The sequence below is a fragment of the Leuciscus leuciscus genome (assembly GCF_965113295.1).
Source record: "Leuciscus leuciscus genome assembly, chromosome: 5".
Lineage (NCBI taxonomy): Eukaryota > Metazoa > Chordata > Actinopteri > Cypriniformes > Leuciscidae > Leuciscus > Leuciscus leuciscus.
In genome coordinates, this window is record NC_138729.1 from 39,759,966 (window position 1) to 39,783,449 (window position 23,484).

General features: G+C 37.9%; 2 protein-coding genes and 1 long non-coding RNA gene across 8 annotated transcripts in view; 1 reads left to right on the forward strand and 2 right to left on the reverse strand.

The window, feature by feature from the left end:
• Positions 1 to 13,567, forward strand: part of sptbn4a (spectrin, beta, non-erythrocytic 4a) — a 44,127-nt gene extending 30,560 nt beyond the window's left edge. For all 4 annotated transcript variants that reach the window (XM_082169881.1, XM_082169882.1, XM_082169879.1 and 1 more), the window contains 15 exons: positions 1,750 to 2,028; positions 2,736 to 2,866; positions 3,745 to 3,949; positions 4,239 to 4,484; positions 4,573 to 4,707; positions 5,354 to 5,598; positions 5,767 to 5,905; positions 6,610 to 6,694; positions 6,787 to 6,977; positions 7,074 to 8,044; positions 8,843 to 8,903; positions 9,728 to 9,981; positions 10,669 to 10,839; positions 11,596 to 11,638; positions 11,729 to 13,567. In XM_082169881.1, the coding sequence (XP_082026007.1) occupies positions 1,750 to 2,028; positions 2,736 to 2,866; positions 3,745 to 3,949; positions 4,239 to 4,484; positions 4,573 to 4,707; positions 5,354 to 5,598; positions 5,767 to 5,905; positions 6,610 to 6,694; positions 6,787 to 6,977; positions 7,074 to 8,044; positions 8,843 to 8,903; positions 9,728 to 9,981; positions 10,669 to 10,839; positions 11,596 to 11,638; positions 11,729 to 12,085 (3,513 nt within the window). In that variant the 3' untranslated portion in view covers positions 12,086 to 13,567. The remainder of the gene's footprint in view (positions 1 to 1,749; positions 2,029 to 2,735; positions 2,867 to 3,744; positions 3,950 to 4,238; positions 4,485 to 4,572; positions 4,708 to 5,353; positions 5,599 to 5,766; positions 5,906 to 6,609; positions 6,695 to 6,786; positions 6,978 to 7,073; positions 8,045 to 8,842; positions 8,904 to 9,727; positions 9,982 to 10,668; positions 10,840 to 11,595; positions 11,639 to 11,728) is intronic.
• LOC309498941 lies at positions 8,015 to 9,833 on the reverse strand. The gene is made up of 3 exons (XR_014206074.1): positions 9,701 to 9,833; positions 9,420 to 9,464; positions 8,015 to 8,106 (listed from the first exon to the last, which is right to left on the reverse strand). It is a non-coding gene; the product is annotated as an uncharacterized lncRNA (long non-coding RNA).
• A 152-nt stretch (positions 13,568 to 13,719) lies between the features above and the next one.
• LOC309498932 (uncharacterized protein) lies at positions 13,720 to 21,967 on the reverse strand. Of its 3 annotated transcripts, XM_082169920.1 has the most exons (7): positions 21,771 to 21,965; positions 17,557 to 17,604; positions 17,174 to 17,386; positions 16,837 to 17,027; positions 16,688 to 16,724; positions 16,400 to 16,526; positions 13,720 to 14,881 (listed from the first exon to the last, which is right to left on the reverse strand). In XM_082169920.1, the coding sequence occupies exons 2-6, from the start codon at positions 17,573 to 17,575 to the stop codon at positions 16,441 to 16,443; spliced, it is 546 nt and encodes a 181-aa protein (XP_082026046.1). In that variant the 5' UTR covers positions 17,576 to 17,604; positions 21,771 to 21,965; the 3' UTR covers positions 13,720 to 14,881; positions 16,400 to 16,440. The 3 variants fall into 3 exon arrangements, 2 of the variants coding, with proteins under 2 accessions (XP_082026046.1, XP_082026045.1); XR_014206069.1 differs by lacking the exon at positions 13,720 to 14,881 and having other exon boundaries at positions 15,732 to 16,526; positions 17,542 to 17,604; positions 21,771 to 21,967; XM_082169919.1 differs by lacking the exon at positions 13,720 to 14,881 and having other exon boundaries at positions 15,732 to 16,526; positions 21,771 to 21,964.
• Between the last annotated feature and the right edge of the window lie 1,517 nt (positions 21,968 to 23,484).

Below are 23,484 nucleotides of genomic sequence, written 5' to 3' on the forward strand. Positions count from 1 at the left end.
TTTATTTATCTCAGTGGTGTGTTGCAGGCCAACAGCCAGATAATATTTTTTTTATTTTTTTTATTTATCCTTTATTTAACCAGGAAACGCCCATTGAGATTAAAAATCTCTTTTGCAAGGGAGACCTGAGACCTTTGCCAAATAATATACAAATGGCTTGTGGAGTCTGTCAGTCAATTTGAATCGATTATCAGCTACATTTATAAAGGGCCATTTACACCAAGGACGATAACTGTACTGATAACTATGGGTTTTAATTATCTTTCTAATTCTATGAGAACAGGGATGCCCACAGCAGACAAGATAACTGCAGCGTGTGCTTATAATAAACAGAATGTTATTTTTCGTTGGTATGGATGCTAATATGGTTATTGTTATAGCTGTCTTTATAGTAATCATTCATGAACTTGCATTAAAAGCCAAACTATTAATTTACTATTACCTTCTTCTTGTTTTTTGATACATCATTAGTCATTTAGCAGATTTCTGGATATTGTTGTGGTCAGTGGTGTAGTCTAGTTTTTTGTTGTGAGTATACTCTAATATACTCCCCCCCCCCCCGCCGTACCGCCATACTCACCCAGCCCAGAGCGTCACCCCATAAGCACCACCACACTCACTAATGCATACAGTATGCATCGACATGTAATTGAGAGCATTATGAAATACTAAGTGTTATCAACTTATTTATTTGTTATATGAATATGGTCCCTGAAGCACAGGTTTTATCAGTTGACAATTATCAACAAATTTTTTTTTTAAACATTATAGGCACAAATACAAATTTACTTTTAGAAATGGTGTTTTTGAAAATTTTTTTATTTTAAAATACATTTTACAGTGCAATTCCTTTCTAATTAATTTGAGTTAGACCGAACTTTTATTTTGGTGGGTTGTAGACATTTGAGTTTCTGTGTGTTTTAATAAACTATTATTATTATTATTATTATTATTAGGCCTGAAGTATACTCTGTGCAATAGTAATATATTTCTGTTATAATTTCTTCAAGTTATACAGAACTTTTATTTTGATAGGTTGTCGTAAAGACATAACAGTTTCTGTGTGTATATGAAACGAATGAATGACGATAGTTTTATCAAATGAAATGGTGAAATTCTCATCAAGTGACTCTCATAGCAGCTCTGCGATGAAATGCACATGTGTAGCCTACATCATGTCTCAATACAGTGAAACGCTGAAAACACCACGAGCGTGAGTCACGCGTGCTTCTCTGTGTGTGTGTGTGTGTGTGTGTGTGTGTGTGTGTGTGTGTAGTGGAGCATACACTGAGCGCTCATTCCCAGAGACGCGTAGAACAATTGCAGTCTCTTTTAGCTTTAATATTCATAGACACTAGTCCATATCGAGATTTGATTCATTGTACAGCAGCTACTTTTGATTTATTCATTCAAAAATAGCCTAATTCCGTGACGTTCTGCTCTATAGCAAGTTCCATTTGTGACTGGATTCCGCGATTCGATCCGTCGCTTCGCAAACACAGACGGGGTGAATTTATGAATGAAAGTGTGAAAGTTCTGACACAAAACGAAGTTGATACGTATCCTCACGCTTTTTTTAAGTGGGTATACGCAAATCCTTGGCCTTTTCTAGTGGGTATACGGCGTATACCTGCGTATCACGTAGACTACACCACTGGTTGTGGTTTAAGACTGAGGATATGGTCTGGTTCTCATGGCTTCCAGTAATTTTGATTGATATTTCACTTGTGTGAATAATTGGACATGTAGGCGCTGCAGATGGAGATGCAGGCTCGGAGAGGACGAGTTGAGGAGGTGCTGGACAGGGCAGAGGCCGTTGCTGCCCTGAGGACCCCAGAGGTGGAGCTTGTGCGGGAGGGGGCGGGGCACGTGAGGCAGCTTTGGGAGGTGCTCCAGGTAGAGATGGAACGTCGCACAGTGATGCTGGATGCTGTGAGTCATGCCCAGCAGTACTATACCCAGGCAGCGAAGGCCGAGTCTTGGCTCAGTGGACAGAAGCTTCAGGTCCTCAATGAGGAAAACGGAAACGTATGTACTGTATCTAAAACTCAATCCATATATCACTTAAATCAGGGGTTTTCAAAGTGGGGTCCGGGAACTCCAAGGGGGCCGCAAGGGAGTGCTAGGGGATCTGTGGATATTAAAAATATATATATATATATATATATAAATTGTATAAAAAAAAAAAAAAAATTGATTACAATACATTTGTACAAATTCTAATAATAATAAAGAAAATAAAAGAGCAAATAAATAATAATGCATCTAACAGTACAGTGCTATGAGTAAAAAAAAAAGTAATAATTAACCTAATAGAAAATAGATATTTTTAAAAATAATATTTAGACATTTACTATATACATTTTTCACAATATAAATTGGGCCTTTATGCAAGAAACTAAATAGATGCCTTTACAATTTTAGGATGGGGGACCCTCTCATGAGAATAATCATATTTTGGGGGTCCATGTAATCTAAATGATTGAAATCCCCTGACTTAATTTATGCTGTTTTTCATAAGTCATTACTCAGCATAATTTAGTTAAGGTATTATAGTGTGTTAATACACAGGCATGTGTATGTGTGTGTTTATTAAAAGTTTTCAGAATAGAGACTATAGCAGGGTTGTAAACTGTATTTGATACATTGTGGTCTGTTTGTCTTTCACTTTGTAAACCAAGATATTCTCTCTCTCTCTCTCTCTCTCTCTCTCTCTCTCTCTCTCCTCTTTGTAGGACGAGACCAGCACTCTTAGGTTACTGAAAGAGCAGTTGGCTTTAGAGCAAACAGTAGAGAATTATGCAGAGACAGTGGGCTCACTGTCCCAGCAGTGCCGTCGAATGCTTGAGTTGGGACATCCAGACAGGTAAATATAAATGTCTCATTTACACCAAGTCCAAATCAGGCACACTGCAACAAATATCTTCCATGTTAATCTGTGTTTTTGGCCTAACTAGCCATGACAGTGGCAGGCTCTACATTTTGTTGGTTTCTTGGTTTCTATTTCTGTTGTATTGTTATGTGTATCCCCTCCCACAGTAAAAACTAATTGGTCCAAAATTACATAGCCAGAAGCTGCATTTTACATATCAGTCAATCACTTGTTCTGATTTGCAAAATCAAATATTTGATTGCGCTGTCCATCAGGCTCTGGCATGCTATACATACACTACCATTATTGTGGTCAGTATTATTATTTTTTTTAAGAAATTAAACCTTTTATTCAATAAGTATGCATTAATTTGATCAAAAGTGACAAAAAAAAACATTTAAAATGTTTCTGTTCATCAAAGAATTCTGAAAAATAATGTATAATGGTTTCCACAAAAATATTAAACAACGCAGCTGTTTTTAGCATTGATGATAATAAGAAATGTTTCTTGAGCACCAAATCAGCCTATTAGAATGATTTCTGAAAGATCATGTGGCACTGAAGACCGGAGAAATGGCTAATGAAAATTCAGCTTTGCCATTACAGGAATAAATTACATTTTAAAATATATTCAAATAGAAAACAGTTTGACATTTTTATAATGATTTACAATATTACTGTTGTTATTACTGTTTTTGATTAAAAAAAAAAGCAACCTTGGTGAGCATAAGATACTTCTTTTGAAAACATGAAAAAACAACCGACCAAAAACTTTTAAATGGTAGATTTATCGATTTGCAATAAATGAAGTGTGGCCCTCTCTCAGAATTTAACCTCTGTCTATCTTTTTCTTTCTCTTGCTTCTATCTCAGTGAGCAAATCACCAAACAGCAGGCTCACATAGACCGGCTGTATGTGTCTCTTAAAGACCTGGTGGAACAGAGGAAAACAAAGCTGGAGCAGCAGTACTGGTTGTATCAGTTGAAGCGAGAGGTGGAGGCACTGGAGAAATGGATCTCTGAGAAGGAGGCCATTGCCAGCTCCACTGAGTTAGGCCAGGACCTGGAGCATGTTACGGTATAACCAGCTCACACTTAACTCAGGGATGTAATATACTGACTTCCAGTCAAGATGAAATCAAAATGAACCCAAAATGAATTTGCTCTTCCACTGAAAGAATTTTCCTTTCCTGCTGATGTCCCTTAGACAGGAAATAATATTAACCAATAAACAAATGGCTGTTTAGGCAGTGTTTTAAGCTACTATAAAAAAAATCCCCATTGAATATTTTGTTTCACTCAGAAATGTCTCAACTTCTTTGAGCTCATCTCTGACATGTTGTTTTTGTGTTATTTAATTTTCTCAGGTTCTGCAGGGCAGCTTTACTCGGTTCTCCTCTGAGACACGTGCAGTGGGTCAGAAACAGATGGATTCTGTCAATAAGATGGTGAATGAGATGATTGACTGCAGTCACTCTGATGCTGCCACCATCGCCGAGTGGAAGGACGGACTGAACGAGTCCTGGGCGGATCTTCTGGAGCTCATGGAGACCAGAGCGCAGATGCTCGCAGCTTCGTACCAGTTGCACAAGTTCTTCACTGACTGTCAGGAGGTATACAAGCACACATACAACCATAAAGCATTCACAGTTAATTGACATATTGAAGGATCATCAATGTATCTGTGTTTGTGTTTTGTAGGTGCTGGTCCAGATTGAGGGAAAGATGAGACAGCTGCCAGAGGTGAGGTCCTGTCAGGTGAGCTCGGCCAACCCTGGCACACTACAGAGACTTCTGCACTCTTTCGAGCATTCCCTGCAGCTGCTGGTCTCACAGGTAAGACTCACACTAACACACACTCACACAAAACAACAACACCTGTTCTGACCAGGTGCAGCCGCCACGATAAATAAATTTCGGCTGGTTCGTCCTCCTGACCCAGCAAGGGGTGGTTCCCATTTCAGCCAATGAGCACAATAAACACAGTTACAACCATCACAGAGTGCTGAATACGAAACGGAGTGAAACGGCTTCTCGAACAAGAAAAAATGTAGGATGGGACTACATATTGTCTATTGGGAATTGATTGGATTGTTGTAGTTTGCTATTGCTGTGATCTCATGTGAGTGACAGGTTGTCCCGCTCTCATGCCAGTAAACAAGTAAACAACGGAGGAGAGAAGAGGGAGAGGGAAGTTATTTTGATTAAAGATTATGAGGCCACATGATAAAAAAAAAAATGTGTACGGGTAAATCATTTAATAATGTATATTCCTACATGTATATTCCATAAAAATTCCATAAATAAATGTAAAAACAAAAATTATTTCATAATTACTTTCAATCAGAATAAGTTAAGAGGGAATCAAGTAGCTTTTAATTCAATTCAATTTAAATTATGGTTATTTTTAGTTTTAAGTCAAGTTTTAATAAAAGCATTTTCTTAATAACAAATACCTTTGTTTTTACCTTTGCCCCCTCAGGTGCGCCAACTACAAGAAAATGCAGCTCAGCTGCGTGCAATTTACGCCGGGGAGAAGGCAGATGCCATTTTTTGCCGTGAGCAGGAAGTGATGCAGGCCTGGAAAGAGCTCCTCGTTGCATGTGAGGGCAGCCGTGTACAGGTTACCACAGTAACCGATAAGATCCAGTTTTTTGCTGTGGTGCGAGAACTGAGCATGTGGATGGATGGAATCATGGGACAGATGGGCTCGACTGATGATGCCAGGTACCAGATCATTTATAGAACTATCGTAATCATCCTGAATATACCGTTGGATTTCAATTTTAAACCAATCACGATAGACAATGTTCATCAGGATAATGTGTGTGCATGTTTCTTGTTTGTGTCTGGGCGTGGGCTTCGGTGTTGGGTGGGTCCTTGTGTACGTGTCAGGGACCTCTCTGTGCTGGAGGGCATGATGTCCCAACATCAGATTTTGAAGAGTAAGATAGATAACAAGAGCAAGAACTTTGTGCATTGCGTGGAGATGGGAAAGATGCTGCTCGCTGCACGCAACCCTGCAGCTGAAGAGGTAGACACATACTCAAACACTGAACCATTTATGTGCACACTTTAAAGGTATAGTTCACCCCAAAATTCTGTCATCATTTGCCCTCATGTTGTTCCAAACCTGTATGAATTTCTTTGTGAAGAATGGAGATAATGAATGTATTTTGAAGAATGCTTGCAACCAACAAATGTTTGGTTAAAAACATTCTTCAAAATATCTTCATTTGTGTTAAGCAGAACAAAGAAACTCATGTAGTTTTGGAACAACATGAAGGTGATTAAATAATTACAGAATTTTCATTTTTGGGTAAACTCTCTCTTTAAAATCTCTTTTAATGCATACATAAAACCAGAGAAAACCAAAGAAGTAACAAACAACTTTACTGTTTTAATAACTATGTATTTTAAAACTTTATTGTTAAAAACATTTTTTTTTTTTATGTGTCACTTGATCCTTCAGAAATCATTGTAATAAAAAAAAAATCTGACCCCAAACTTTTGAACAGTAGTGTAAAGATCTAAGGATATAATTTTCTTCTTTTTGTTATGTGACAGTCACATTAAATATGTTTTGACAGACAAAAAAAGCCATTGTTTTGGTGCTATTCTTTCGTGGCGCACCTTTGCATTGAATACACCCATTTTGTGCCCCTGCATAAAACATGGATAATTTGCAATCCTTGTTCTGCTCATAAATGATTACAATAACTATACCCTCTGATACAGGTAAAGGAAAAGCTGGAATATGTCATGGCAAAGCAGAAAGACCTGAATGAGCGATGGGAACAGCACTGGGAGAAGCTTCAGCAAGGTCAGTGATAACTTTGTTGTAACATCAAGTCAAATGTCTGCCAGTTTAATCCTCCTTCAGAGTTATCCATAAGCTCTATTTGTGTCCTCCAGCCCAGCAGAGGCTGCAGTCTACCCAGCCAGGATTGGCAGAGCAGTCCTGGCTCACAATCAAAGAACCAATCACTCCAAACACTCGTGAGACAGGGGGCGGGACAGACGAGGTAGAGGAGCTGATTCGCCGGCATGAAGCATTCAGGAAGGCCGCAGCCACATGGAAGGACCATTTCAGCTCATTACGACAGGTCATTATGGAAACAAAGACTTATAATTAACATAAAATAAAGAACTAAACACTCATTGACTCTTTGTTTAACATTCTCTTTCTCCTCCATCTGCAGGCAGAGAAGATGAAGGAGGAACTGAACAAGCCACCTTCTACCTCCTCTCTCCTCAGCAGGCAGATGTTCCCTCTCTCCTGTCTTGTGCCCAGCTCCTCTTCCTCGTCCTCGTCCTCCTCTCTTTTCCGTAACCCTCTTCAGGACTCACTTCTGGAGTCCAAGCCTGGGCCGGACCTCATGCACGGCACAGAACACATGGTGGCACACACACTCGCTCAGCGGCTCGGGTCCACCCTGAACCCCTACACGCCCATTATGAATGGCTCCTCCTACCACGGGCTAAACCAGCCATCAGGGGTTGTGGCGGAAGGGCTTTTCTACCATGGGCTAAAACAACAGGGTGTTTCAGGGTTGGATAATTCCAGCTATCAGGGGTTAAACCAACAAGTTGGTGTCTTGGGGGTGAACAGCTCCAGCTACACTGGACTAAACCAACAGGGTGTTTTAGGAGAGGATGGCTCCAGCTACCATAGCCTGAACCATTTAGGTGCTGTGGGGGTGGTAGAGCCCAAAATAGGATATGCTTGGCAACACCTGAAAGCTGACTGCTTTCAGCCCAAAATCAACCACATTCACAAAGCTGTTCCACCTTTACTGGGGGCTCACCGAGCTCAGCTCGCCAGTGGAGGAGGAGGCGTCCCAGCTCCTCCTATGGGCCTGGACCCCTCCCTGGAGATGATCCACAGCCGTTTACAAAGAGACCCCCGGGGAAGCCGCTCCGACCCACAGATGGATCACCTGCGGCGGGAGAGAGAGTACCGGCTTGGCCGTCAGACCTCCAGCGAGCAGGAGATCCAGGCGCGACTTAACGAGCTCCCGATGATTGTTAGGCAGGAGCGTTACCGTCGAAGACTGGAGAGACAGTCGTCCAGTGAGCAGGAGGCCAGTGGTAGGCAAAGAGTACAGAAACATGACTCCAGCGATGCAGAATCTGGGAAAGAGCCGTCCGACAAGAAACCATCTGGGACTGGGTGAGTGTGTATATGTGTTTGTTTGGCTATAGTTTGGACCAAAACCTCCTTTCTGTGATGTCCTTAAAGATAAAAAGAATTCATCAATTAAGTAAAGGAAATGTATATTTTTTTAAATTCTAAAATGCATTAGCTTTTAGAGGTGTGTTTAGGGTTTGGGTTAATGTTAAAGATCCCCACGAGGAGAGTAAAACCAAAGTCAGCCAACAGTTTTAATGAAGCTTAATAAACAAACCAAGTAATGAGCAGTGCTGTAATTGTTAACTAAAAATATTAAAAATATTTTTTGTTAATTGAAATAAAGTGGGAATAAAGTAAAGTATATAAATATTAGATGGGAAAACTAAAATTAGAAATGTTTCCTTGGCAATTAACTGAAAAAAAATAAAAATTACTACAACTAAAACTGAAATAAAAATAAATAAACGAATAAAACTGACAAAGGCACATAACAAAATTACAAAAACTTAAACGGTAAAAAATAAAATAAAAACAAATGCTAAACCAAATATAAATATTTCTATAAAAATGTGTACAAAATAATACTGAATAATGAAATACAAATGATTATGAAAATATAAAAAAGCTGAAAGTTTGCTGTGAGAATTATGTTTATGCTAAAGATTTAGAAACTATAATGTCTATGGTTAAGATTTAGAACCTATAACTAGTTCAATATAAAAGCATAGAAGTCAAAAGAAAGTCCCTACCATGAAAAAATAACAAATCTGTGAATGTGTGTGTTCTTATCTGTATATGGGTATCTAACTTCTAAGTTGGCTTTCTCATCTTTTTTAGGGAGAAGCGTTCCACTATGGCTGAGATTGTTGAGCAAGTGCAGGAGAGAGAAGCTTGCCATGTATGTGTCATGTGTCTGTACTGAATTTAATATTTGTCATAAATTTAATTCACATCATACATCACATTCCCCATCACCATTTTAATGCGTCCTCTAAACAATTAGTAATACACTACGTTCAAAAGTTTGGGGTTGGTAAGATTTGTTCTTTTTTGAAAGAAGTCTTTTCCAAGGCTCGCCTTTGAATATATTTTCAAATGTAATTTATTTCTTTAATGACAAATCTGATTTTATTAGCAGCCGTTACTCCAGTCTTCAGTGTCACATGAGTCTTCAGAAATAAGTTCTAATATGCTGATTTGGTGCTCAAGAAACAATTCTCAATATTCTGTATTGGATCCATGCTGAATAAAAGTGTTAATTGCTTTATAAAAAACTTGCTGACCCCAAACTGATTGGTAGTGTATGTTCAGGTGTTTCTCTTTACTTTTAAATCAGTCCACACACCACTGATTTAACGGTTTAGGGGTTTTGTGCCATTTGTATCATTAAAAGTTGAAATAAGAGTAGACTTACTGCAGGTACAGTGCCTCTGGAGTATCTTGGTCTTGCTCAAGGGCACTGTGGTGATAGAGCAGAATTGTGATCTCAGCTCAGACTCTAAAGTATCTTTATACATTGAATTAGTTAGGTAAGATTGATCTTATGCAAACTTTGATTTAGCTGTATGCAGATATAAGTGAAAGTGTGGTACAGTATGGCCATATATTTTTATAAGCAAAGAAAGCACTTGAATGTCATGCAAAACACACCTAATTTTCATATACACACATTCAGTATCAACAAACGGTTCGTACATGCACAAAGAATATCTTCTTTTTCAGGCGAAGGGAGAGGCGTACAGACCATCCAGTAGCCTCTCTGCACCAGGGAGCCGTCTGGATCGCCCTCGAGCTCGTGACCGCCCCAAACCACGGCGAAGACCTCGTCCAAAAGAACCCGAAGAGCCACGGAGGTCCCGTTCTGCGCCCGCTCAGGGTGCCGCATCCACACCTCAGCCTCCTACCCACACTGTCTCACACGAGGGCTTCTTGTACAGGAAACACGAAGAGGAGGGGAAAGAGAGGAGCCCAAACAGGTTTGTTTCTTACTTGCTGCTAATGACTAGTAACTGATTACAATGTCCTGAAATGATCTTTAGCTTTATTCATGATTTTTTTCTGATCATTATAATCTTATGAATAATCTAAATGCTTTTCATCGCTACTGCTAATACACTAGAAATCATGTTACCTAGCTATTAGCTAGTTATGTTAATTCTATCCACAAATAACACTGTGTTCAGAATAGCATGCATATTGTTAGTAATCAAACACAGCAATAAAAGTATGAATTACATTAATTGATGTACATTAAATTGTTGCTGCATGACCTTCAACATGCAGCTTTAAAAGCTAGAGGTAGATTACATTCTGGTACAGTTAATGATGTACATTGAATGAGCTCTCACTGAATATGATGAATTCAGTGTGATATTAACCCTTTTTACATACTTAACGTGCAGTATAGGGTTCCGTTTATATACGGCATACTGAGGTTCATTTCAAATGTAATATGAATAGTCAAAGATGTAATATTCAAGATTGTGGGACCAAATTAATTTTTATGTCATTTAAAACCCATATTGATCAACTGTTGTTCTTAATATTGGGGACTTATGGCCCTGTGAATAGTAGTAATGCTTGTCTGATAATAACAATACTAAATGCCTTGGTATGGCCTAATAACTCACAAAGTTATTTCTAACCTTTTGTACCTCCTGCAGCAAGTCGTGGGTTAATATGTTCTGCGTACTCAAACAAGGGGAGATCGGTTTCTACAAGGACGCACGACACAAGACCACACCCTTCAACGATGAGCCACTTCTCAACCTGGCCATCTGCGAATTTGACACTACCAACGGATACAAAAAGAAGAAGAATGTCTTCATTCTCAGGTACAACTGATCTTTAATAATGCTGCTTTGCCTGCTAATCTACAAAAAACAATGGCAAACAACTATGCAGGAAATGCACTTTCAGTAAACATTCCATTAAAGACCTGTTTTTGTGTTGATTTATTTTCTATTGAAACAGAAAGATATGGGGCAGGACATACTGAAGGATTGACTTAATGCTTTTTATTTTATTTTATTTTATTTTATTTTTTTATTACACTACTTTTCAAAAGTTTGTAAGAATCTTTTTAAACAAATGAATACTTTATTACAGCAAGGATGCATTAAATTGATTAAAAGTGACAGTAAAGACATTTATATTTTTACCAATAATTTCTATTTCAAATAAATGCTGTTCTTTTGAACTTTTTATTCTTTCTACAGAATCTTGGGGAAAATGTTGCACAGTTTACACAAAAATATTAAGCAACACAATTGTTTTCAACAATAATAAGAAATGTTTATAGAGCAGCAAATCAGCACATTAGAATGATTTCTGAAGGATCATGTCATGTGACACTGAAGACTGGAGTGATGATGATGAAAATTCACCTTTGCATTACAGGAATAAATTACATTTTAAAATATAATAAAATAGATAAGAAACTTACAAACAAAACATTTAAAAATCTAACCGACTCCAAACTTTTGGACGGTAGTGTACAGTACTGTATGTCAAAGCCACAAACTCTTAACTTCATATGATCTTCCCCTTTTAACACCTTCTCCATGTATTTATGTGTTTCTTATTTTCAGGACCACTGCTGAAGGGGACTACATCTTCCTGGCTAAGGATGAGGTAAAGACAAAGTCCCATCTGAGTGAAAAAGATCAGAGTATTTTGTCTATTGCGGACCTATTACAAGTGTGTGTATGTTCTGTCTCACAGGAGGATCTGAAAGGTTGGGTCAACAGTATCAACGCAAGCCTGAAAGAGATCGAGGACATTGCCAAGTGGGAGAAAGCCACAAACTCCTCAACTGACCCTGACAAATCAGAGCGCAAGGAGCGTTCTGAAGGGGCGGAGCCATTGGAGGGGGCGGAGAGATCAGAGAGGTCAGAGAAGTCTGAGCGTTCAGACCGATCAGATAAAATAGAGGCATCGGACAAAAGCTCAGAAAAGAGGGACGCATCTGAGAAAGAGAGAGGAGATAGACGTGAAAGGGAGGAGAGAGAGAGGGGCGATGGAGGAGACCGGGCTTCCAGGGGTTCCAGGGGTTCCAGCACTTCGGGAAAAAGCAAATGACTCATCTCTCGACACGTTTATTTACTCATCCATCCCTCCATCTTTCCAGAGAGAAGACAGGACTTGCATTTCTCTGTCTCTGTCGCTCTGTTTGTCCTGACAGCCTGATTCCAGGACAGATGTAATTGATTATGTCCCTTGAATGTGTCGATGTGTGTCTGTGTGCGTGTGCCAATGTGTTGAAGAGAACGTCTGTGAAAGAATCAGTATATGAACGTATCCCAGCATCAGAGGGCCCGTTCAGCCGCCCTGCTCGACTCTCACAGAAAAGGCACTTTAGATTATTGAGGATGACTATAGCCCTTAATATTTTAGAAGCGTTTTCTTGAAGCAATATATTGTATGTAGTAACCGATGCCGCTTGTTTTAGCTGCTCTGCTCTGCTCTTCCAAGCGAGTGCGAGAGAGAGAGAAAGTGACAGAGAGGACTTTCCGAGAGAGAAATCTGGTGCGGTATTAAGATCGACATCCTTACACAGCCCCACACATGCATACGCACACGCACGGTGCATTATGGGAAAATGTTCGGTATGGAACACCATTCTCTCACCACACGTCTTCCACCTGCTGCTCGTAGTTATGGTTTTAATCATGTGAGACGCTTCACAGTGCTGAGGTGAGCGTGATTCTGTCCAAACTACACTCGACGAAGTCTCAGTCACAATACGTGAATATAATGTGGCAGTGTGTGTGTGTGAATACAGCTCCAACCAGAAGGAGCTCAAATGTATTATGTATAATCTCATTGATCGTATTTATTAGGTTATCGTGATACGAATTTAAAGTGCAAGGTTATTCTTCCCTGAACTAAGAGGAAGTACGATCAAACACCCCCCTGTACGTGTACAAATATGCTGCTTTTTATCATCTCTGCCCCCTTACATCACTCTTTGATTGTAAAATTAGTACACGTAAAATAGGGTGTCTGTGATTTTGTCATGCTATAAAGAAAAAGATTGTATATATATATATTTGTATATATACTAGTAAACGAGATTTACTTCTATGAACTGCAGCGTCTAATTACAAAAAAAATATATCATTTTTATCAACTTATGAAAATGTAACATGTTAAAAGTTGTTTTAAAGTGCCCCTGGCTGAATTTAGACGGTAAACATGCGCGTTAGCCGCCTTTTCCGAGATCTCTTGCATATGGAAACGCAACTTTTACTGTTTACGGTTTGTTTTTTGGCCAGGGCGAAAGATCAGGATTCTTGTAAAAAGAAAAATGACCATTAAAATACTCATCCGAAACTGTTTTGTGTTTAATTTAGATGTTAAAGAGAACTGTCTCTTGACAGCAGTTGCAATTAATATTGACAAAGACAATGATATTCCCCCTAAAATAGTTCAAATATATATGTGCAAATTATATTTACACAGATATGATACAAACAAAAATATCAAAGTAAACAAATCATTTTGGTGAGGTCAAGCTTTTCCTCTCTGGCTCTGTTTTCACCACACAAATCTTATCTTCTAAGCTTTAACTCTAACTGGCCTCACTGTCTATGCAACAAACTAGTCCTGTGAATCTAAATCTTTGAATAATCACATTCATAATCCAACACTGTCAACAAACCTCTGCTTGGAAGATCAACAACATTAGGACTCATATGATGGATTTTTGTGACAGTTTTTTCTCACTGTGGGTGCCTTATGAATGCATGTAATAAGCAGATGCAGGCACTTCCTCCAGTATTATGTTCCAGATAAAACATGCATTTATGAATTAAATTAGTTTTGATCACAGAAAGCATTGCTTACAGACACTTGACCCCTGATCAGATCCAGTTAAACATGCAATATTGCTGTCACATGACACAACACAGCCCCTTATGACAGCAGAAAACAGCCATGCCCACTCCAGACTGGCTTAGACTTAGTGTGATGGAATCAAATTGGTTCTGATTGGATGCGTTCACTTTGATTATAATGTCATAGAAACTGCATAAATGGGGACTACACTTGTTTTGCACTATGTATCTGTGACTGATAAATGTGATTGAATGAATGTCTGTATGTCTCGGTCTAATCTTTGCTGAAGCAAACTCACTCCTGACAACCAGTCAACCAACTCCCCCTCCCAAAGCATAGCCAAAAACTATTTAAAATCATCTGACTTCACTTTTGGACTCTTCTACATATCCAACATTTGTTTCAGAGTGACCTTGACTATGGTCTACCTGCAAAAAGCACAATTTCTCCCCAAACAACAATCTGGAGTATTAAAGACACTGGATGCTGTCCCACACCATGACCCCTGCATTTCCTAAAGTTGCCACATGAGGTCAGTGTTGCAAAGTCATTGCAGAGCTAAAATATCTTATTTGAACTCTTTGATTTTTTTTTTTTAACCCAGAAACGTTGACAGACAGGGTAATTATTACACTGCATATTTATCTGTCATTTTTAGACCGTGTGGTCAGTTTTTGGTTTGCCAAGCCTTTCTTTTTTTCTTTAGCAGTGCTACTCACTTATCTCCCCAGCTTGACCTCACCAGCAAGTCTATATTTTAATTCATTTCTGAAAAAAAAAATGAAAAAAAAAAATCAAGCCCTAAAATAGACAGAGATTGTGGGTTGCCCTTCTTTATTCAAAGTCAGTTGTTTCACACATTAAATTAAAGAAAAACTATTAAGTTGCATGAAAGAGAATATAGAGGTGATTTCTATGCAACAGCTGTGCATGTTTATCAAAAGGGTTTCAATCTTCAGCAAAGCACTGGGTTTGGATGATGATGATGATGATGATGGAGATGGAGAAATGAGTGGAATGAGCAGATCACTTGTATAGCTGAAATGAGACATTAAATCATTTATGTACTGATATCTGCACTACTTCATAAATACAGGTTGTATATATCAGTGTGCTGTGGTGTTCTGATTTTGGTGACTGTCTTATTTGCAGGTGTGTTTAAATTATATTTATCTATTTATATTATTATATTCATCTATAAAAAATGTACTGCAAAAATTGGCCGTTTGCTAACGATTATGTTACAGTCCACTTTTAAAGTACCATTATATTTAAACAATAATAATTTAAAAGATCTTCACAGATAACAAAAAAACAAACAAAAAAAACCCACATCTTTAAAAGACATGACTGTGAAGTATAGGCCTACAGATAAAGAGAGAATGTTTTTTTTGTTTTTTTGTTTTTTTTTTACAGAGACAGTATCTCAAAGTTACATTTTACATCTAACATATAGTCACGGTGTAACTTCTCAAATGATTTCACTTTCTGACTTCTATATTGTCAGCATTTACCATTATTCAATTTAGCATCCATCAAAAGCTGTGTTAGATACAGCTCTATCCCTCTATATGAAAAAGACAAAAGTAAAAGTCTGGAGTCACAATGGTTACGAAAATGTATGTATTTTGAACTGGTGGAACAAACACCTTTGACCACATAGGCAAAATTTGCAATAAAGCAATAAAACATCGATTTTATACTTATACTATTTATTGATATAATAATATTTTATATCTCTTAGTTTTCAGATAAAATATTAGAGGACGTGCAGAAACATAATTAATCTGTACTTAACATGACATCTATAGAGTAGACTGTTACTTCATCATTCATATCACATAAATGGTTTATTATAATCAGACTATTTTTTTTAATTTGCACACAATTTAAACCTATATAGCCTACACTTAAAAAAGCACACTTAAAATAATCATTTAGCATTGCAGTAAGTAGTGGTGGACAGAGTGACAGGTGTGTACTGATCCTCAATGTCAATTTTTATAATTTTTTTTACTTGATTTTCTGGCTACATTGGGCAAATTCCAAACGGCATATTTGCACCCTTGAAAGGCCCTTCGGGAAGGGGACGCCATTTGTAGGTGTGTTCCAAATGAAAGAGAACAACTTCACGAAGGGCCCAGGCGGTTAGCGAAGGATACATGCGATGGTCGCTTCAAGGAAGTAATTTTAGCATTTATGGTCATGTGACCCAGTAAATACTTTTCATTTGAAAGCTAGATGGCGGAAGAGTTCGAGTTAATTTACAAACAGCAATTTAAGTTGTTTTGTTTTGTTTGTGATATATTTCACACATTTTTGTCATGTTATGTTTAAATAAGTTTCATAGGTAAGAAATGTGTTAGGTAATGCAAGGTCCAAAGATGAGACGGCAAGTTGAAACATTTTTTTTTAAAGTAAAATGTATATTTATTTGCGACAGTTTTGTTAACAGCAATAATAAGAAATGTCTGTTGTAAGTACAGCTAATCAGCTGATGGACACCATGCTGCATTGTCATGGGAACATCACAGGTGCAAATAATGAGGAAATTACGTTGTCTTTCGTTGCTCCGTTCGCCAAGTGCGGCTTAACGGCTAAATAAAGGCACACAACCTGCATTCTGCACTGCCCTTCGAAGGGATTGGGGCATCCTCACTTCCTTTTGGAATTTGCCCATTGTCTGTTAAAAAAAGACAAGGGTTTTAAAGTTTAAAGTGTGTTACAGCATTAGGACATACAGCAAACAGAAATCATATGCATCCATTTTTTTTATGCAGAAAATGTTTTTATTTATTTTAGTGATTTTAAATAATACATAGATCATAGTTAATCTATACCTACTTTGACGTGGATATATTTTGACAGCTGTGTTCCTCCCCTGTAAGAGAATGATTACAACATTACGAGTGAGTATGAGCTTACGAGTGACATGTTTTTCAAATTATACATTTAATGGCAGTTTTCATATTTTAAAGCATCTTGTTAAATACCTGTTTTAACCAGTTCATAGCTTGGTCAAATGCCTCTGAATTCTTCTGACACTTCAGCAATCCTGTATCCTCATTGAACAGACAGTCCACTGTGAGAATGTCTGTCCTGTTGACACATCTGCTGCTGTCTGGTACTGTTTTCTCTGGGTCAAACGTGTGATGAAGCACCACTAGAACAACCAGCTTAGAGTCTGTTCAGGATACAGACAAATCTATATTAGACAAATCTGTTTAACATACCTATGATTAATATATATTTTTCACTCCAAAATATTCTGAAAAATACATGAACATAGCTAGTTTTAACAAGCAAACAGTGTCAGTGAACTCTAATAACCTGTGTTGTCTTTGACATTTTTAACTGCTGCTTCAATGTCAGTTCCAGTTCGAGAAACAATAGGACAGAGAACCAGAACAATGTCACTTTCAGCCACTGTAGAAACTTCCCTCAGATTCTCAATTCGGTTTCGCAGAGTGTAAATAAAATCCACATGTATTTTTTGCAATTCATTTGTGTTCCCAGAAAAAAAAGTGAACACTTTTACTCCCTCTAGAAAATTCAAAAGCAAAGAAAAAATGGTTATGAATCTGCAATTATATTTCATATAGTATACAATTTTGATAATTTATGGGATGTGTCTTAAAGGAAGAGTCATCTTTGATGACAACCCACAAAGGAATTAAGGAAAATAAAATTACAGTCACTTTAACAGAACTTACTATTACTTTTAGTTGCCATTTTCTCTCCTAAACAGGGACACAAGACTCCTAATGAGAGAAAAGAATGATTTTAAACTTACACCTGATCATCACCTAATAACTGACTTCATTTCCACAAGATTATTTTGTTACAACATAAAACATGAATATTTATAACCTTTGTAGTCTATTAATTTAAAAAGCAGCTTTTATTTTTGTTTCATTACTGATGTGAAGCCAATAGTTTCAGTTTTTAATATGCTTTGTTAATTTTTTTATTTTATATTTTAATAAAAAAAAAACACCTTTCACTGTTAGCCCACACAGCTTGAACAAGTAGCCTAATATAATCAGACCTATACGCTTTTGAGCTTTAATTTCACCTTTTCTTTCAATAGCAAGGCAAAATGAGACTTGCACTATAAAGAGAAATGTCGAATCTGTATTTTCGATTACGTAATCACATGGTCCATGCCGTTTTTCACATCTCTTGGCTGAAGGGCAGTGCAGAACTGCACTTAAGTGCCTTGAAATGCACAGCGTTATTAAATGTGTTTGACATCATTTCCATTGTAACAGGAAGACAGGGCGGGACATATCTACCAGCTCCTCCTCTTTAAAAAAAATTGGCAAAAGAGTTTCGCTTATATCTCAGCTCACGGCCAGAGCCGTTGAGCTCGGCTAAGCTGCATTTGACAGCTTATGGGGCCGTTCACACAGAATGCGTTTTTTTTCATTTCCACTGCGCTACTTTTTAATTATTTTTCAATGTAAACACACGCTAGATGGACATTGTGCTTGTGTCTCGCATCTTTTGCAGTGTCTCGCGCATGATGCCGGGCTCAAGTTAAAAAAGTTCAGCTTTTAAAAAACGCATCTGGAAGCCTTGCGTATTTTCCCCATTCCACTGCCAGTGTCTCGCATTTTTCAAAGCAAAAACGTGTTTTGTGTAAAAGGCCTCTATGACAGCCACAGTCTTTTAGATTTAAAGCCACAATATGTAACTTTTTTGCTTTAAAAATAGCAAAAATCACTATATCTATGTTATATATATATTTTTTTGTTGTGTACTTGCATTATCCCGACTGTTTCCAACAACTTTCAAACCAGGAGAAATTTGTAATTTAATTCGAGAAACGTCCCGTTTCTTTATTTCCGTTTTGTCGCCGTCAATGGCGTCATATCCGCGTTGTCCCTGGTTTCCGCTCGTACTGCCATAGCAACCAGAGCTATGAACCAGAGCCCTCTGATAGTAACCAAAGCGACTGACGGTAGTTCGCAATGTCTATTTGCACGCTGTTGTTGTTTCGTTCAAACATTATGGACCATGGCAAGCAGACTTTGGATACAAGAGGAGAACTAAAACGAGAATCAATATCAGCGCGGTGTTTTCGAGATGCCTAGAGCTCCCATAGACCGTATATAAACGAGAGCTCCACGTCTGAGACTTCGACCGCTTCTACATGTACTTTATTAAACAGGTGAGCACATTTACATAAAACTAATCAATGTTATATAGCTCAACATGATGAAATGTTAGAATATGATCTGTATGTTATTCTAATGTTGATCTAGCTTACTGCTAGTCTCATACAGACAAACTAACACATACATTTCAACACATTCAAATGCAGTTTAGTGTGATAGTGTAATGTTAGACCAAGTGAAACAACGCTGCGTTACCTCACAAGTTTAATTTGTCTAATAAACTGACCTGTGACTGTGAGTAGTAATTCTGCACTCGCGTGTAACGTTAGTTCGGTAGAATGAAATGTCCATATTCCTTATGCGGGACTCGTGTCGCGTGTGGAGCTGATAGCTGTCTCTTAGCAATGCCAAACTGCTTCATATCACAGTCATGATAAAAGCATCGATGTATTCAGTCATCCATAAACATTATTAGATCCATAGATTAGATCGGTCGGCTTGACGTTGACGACAAGATCCATAATTCTTAGCAAATGTTGCGTCATCAAACTACGCATTTGTTATTGTAAATAGGTTAGCGACCCCTAGTGGCGAAAAATTCCATACTGTACGTTTAAAGGGGTCATATTATGTTTTCCTGTTTTCCTTTTTCTTTAGTGTGTTCTGTAGCTGAATGCCGCGAAAAACACAAAAACCGGGAAAGAGCTTTGCGATTGACTGTACAGTTAGATTTGACAAGAAATCTGAGGTATATTTTTACAGACTGACGAAAGCTACAGAACAGAGAAGGAAATGGATCGCTGCAATTCATAGAAACAACTGGACTCCAGGCAGCAAAAGGTGAATTTGCAGTTATCATTTTGTGTCAATATGCTGAATTTGGGGGAAAAATCAAATATTTACCATCGTATATTCTGCATAAACTAACACTGACAAAAATATATAGTTTTTAGGGCTAAGTTTAGGGCTGGACGATATGTAACATTGATATAAGTGATCACCTGGATTATATTGTATTTATATAGAGAGTTCACAGGTAAATTTGCTTTATGTATCTGGTCTTCTGGCAGGTCTTCCAGCTTGTTCTGTCAAACCTCTGCAACTGATCCAGAATGCTGCAGCAAGAGTGGTCTTTCATGAGCCGAAGAGAGCACACGTCACTCCTCTCCTCACAAAATTGCACTGGTTGCCAGTTGCTGTTCGCATCAAATTCAAGTCACTGACTTTTGCCTACAGAACAACAACTGGCTCTGCTCCCTTTTACCTAAACTCATTACTTAAGACTTACGTGCATACAGAAACTTGCGCTCTGCAATGTTCAATCTCAAATGTAATGTCAATTCACTTACAATATCCTGTAACTTGGACATGGGGTTGTTTGTAGAATGTTTGAAATGTCAATCTCAAGTGCAAAGCCAATGGCATCCTCACTCACACATACAAAGTCAATTATTCATCTTGGCAATATTTGTTATATGGCTATTTGTGATGTTTTACTAAGTATATGACTGTTTGTGGGGGTTTACCCTATAACTACTTGTCTTGCTGGTTATATATTGATATTGATTTGATCTTAAAAAAAAAGAATAAACAGTGCTGCTTTTCCTGGCATTTTGGCAAAGACAGGTGTTGTCTGAAACCTTATTCTCTGTTGGGTTACATAGTGACTATTAGCTAGTGCTACACTTTGTCTCTGCTTTCCATCTTCATTTTGGAGTAAAGAAGTGTATGCAGGGTTTAAAGGGGAATTTTTTTTTCTCCTCTCCAACCTTTACTTCCCCGTAGATTAGCTTTACCTGCATTGCCATCCACCATTCAGTCGGTACATTTTTTTTTTCGTTCTCTTTTAAAGATCGGATTGGGGGACCCCATACATACCTTCGCCTTGGTCCCCCAATTAGCTAAATCCGCCACTGTCTATTGTTCTCATTTATAAGTCGCTTTGGATAAAAGCGTCTGCTAAATGAATAAATGTAAATGTATTTCCAGGTGTCAAAATCATGTCAGGACTCAGAAAACACGATTCCTGGCTGCATGTCAATAACCATGGATCACTGCATTTTTGGTAAGTTGTAAGAAACACTATATCGAGTCCAACTTTAGTATAAATTTATAATATTTTGTTTTACTCGCGTTTTCGCTGTGTTTCCCTATTAAAAGTGACGTTAATGCATACCCTCTCTGCTGCCGCCGTGTCTTTTTGCCAGTGCCACTCGGTGTAACTTCAATCTAGAATAGATATTGTCTAATAACGCCGTTGCGAAGACCCATATCTGTTCACAAAATGTCACTAAACAAAATGCACACAAACGTGTCCCTGCTATAGCATACAATTACTGATGAACACCTTTTATGAGAAGAAAAACTATACGAGGGCAGATAGAACCCAAAACCTCTGACAAGCTTAACATAAATTCTAGGCTACCACCACAGACCAGCACACGATTATTCCATGCGAATATGTATTCACCGACGCGAAGAATCTCGAGACTAACAACATTGTAGGCCTAGATAGTAGATGTATAAGGATGAAACATCACAAATATGACTTCTGTGTCAATTAATGACTTCTGTGTCAATAAATTCAACTCAATGTAGGCTACTATTGAAATTGATTTCTTGACATTCTAATGCTAATTTATTTTAAAGTTTTTCTGCAGTTTTTGTAGGCCTACATATATTAGCAATTAATAAAAATTCAATTAAATCATAAACCATATTAATTAAATATGAGCTGAACAAGCCGTCACACTGGTCTGATGTTAACTGACATTTTGTGAATGGTTAGCATGATGAATTTTACTTACCTTTCTTATTCAAATCTCCTTCCTCATCAACTGAAGTGCAGCTCAGAGAACTCGTCACACTGGTCTGATCGCAGAGGGGGACAAATCTTTCACTTGCATAAATCTTTTTCACTGACGTTCTCTGTAACTGCAGTTAAATACCTCCCACGGCCTATTCCACCTACGGGGTGGCCATGGGCGGGCTGTTCCACTTCCACTCCTTATTAAAGCTTGGCTGGACACCCCTGTTGCGCAAGCATTGTGACCGCATTGACAGCTGACTTTTCTCCGTTCAATAAGCTATGATACTGGCACATAGGCCATATACACACTCTAGTTGAACTAAGTTGTCACTTCACCTATTAATATGGAAACAACGATGCCTAAGTGGACATGGCAACACTGCAAATGCGCGCTTGCAAAAGCAGCTTTACGAGCATAAACAAAAACACAGCAGAGCGAGACGCCTGCGCAATGGTAAAACATGTTTTTTAGATGCAGTTACATGAAATCCGTTTTATGTGTCTTCCATTCCACATCCGTTTTAAAGTATTCCACGCAGGGCTTACACGACCACAGATATGCATGTTAAGTGATTTTCTCTAGATTTGAAGCAGGATTTCTTTTTTACTATCCCAATAAAATCACTGGGTCTTACCTGGCCACGCCTGAAAAAAAGTTCTGGCTACACCCCTGAGCAGATCACATATGGATTTTTTCCCCAGGAAAATAGTTTAAATTAGTTTACTTATAAACTTAATATAAACTTGGCATAGAAGAGGGGTATTAATTATGAATAGCTAGCCTACAGTATAGCTAGATAAGTGTTGCCATCTGTTACATATGGAAAGAATGACACTAAAACAGGTTAATTGGTCCTGTATATTTGTTCATAGCCTATAGGCATATTTAAACTTGAATATTTGGTTTCATCCTTGAACAAGGGGGCGAAGGCCGGCACCCAAAAACAGGCCCATGTGTTTGATAATATAAATATTTTTGACAACTTCATTCTTTGTACAAATAACATCTTCTAGATACATAAAGATTCACTCATAATCTTCAAAATAAATAATAGAGGGGATTTCCTCAACAGGAACATGTTTGCATAGAAAGAAAAAGGAATAAGCTGCAGGAATGTCACTAAATAATATATCGTTTTCATCAATGGTCACAATTTCCCCAATACCTCCTTGGTTTTTCAGTCAACCTGCTTGATTTACAAATTCATGATAGTTCTCAAAAAGGACAGAATGACATTAATATCAAGAGCTCTACAATAGAATATATCAGAACAATTTATTATGCATTTCTTCCAATATACTCAGATGGATCAAGAAACCCAGAGGTCGTACTGGATCATCATTCTATGTTCCAGAATCTCCGGAGGTAATACATGTTGACAGGCAGGACATCCTATTATTGTACGAAATGCAATGATTGGTCCTGAGACTTCCACAGAAGATATAATGTTTTAATATTTAGACCACTTCTATTATTGATTGCTATCAGGATTCAACCAGTATAACAAAAAGTGTTTATAAAAAAAAAAGGCCTACCCTACCTTTAAGAATTCACATGTTGGAGAGAATTTGACGTTGTTTGCTTACATCTGACTCATGAATAAATTCTTACACTGTCTTTTCCCATTGAAAACCTTTTTATCAAATTTGCTGTGATTTGCCTGCAGGCCTCATGTGAGTTGAAAACCAGGAACCTGTATTATTTCATTCTC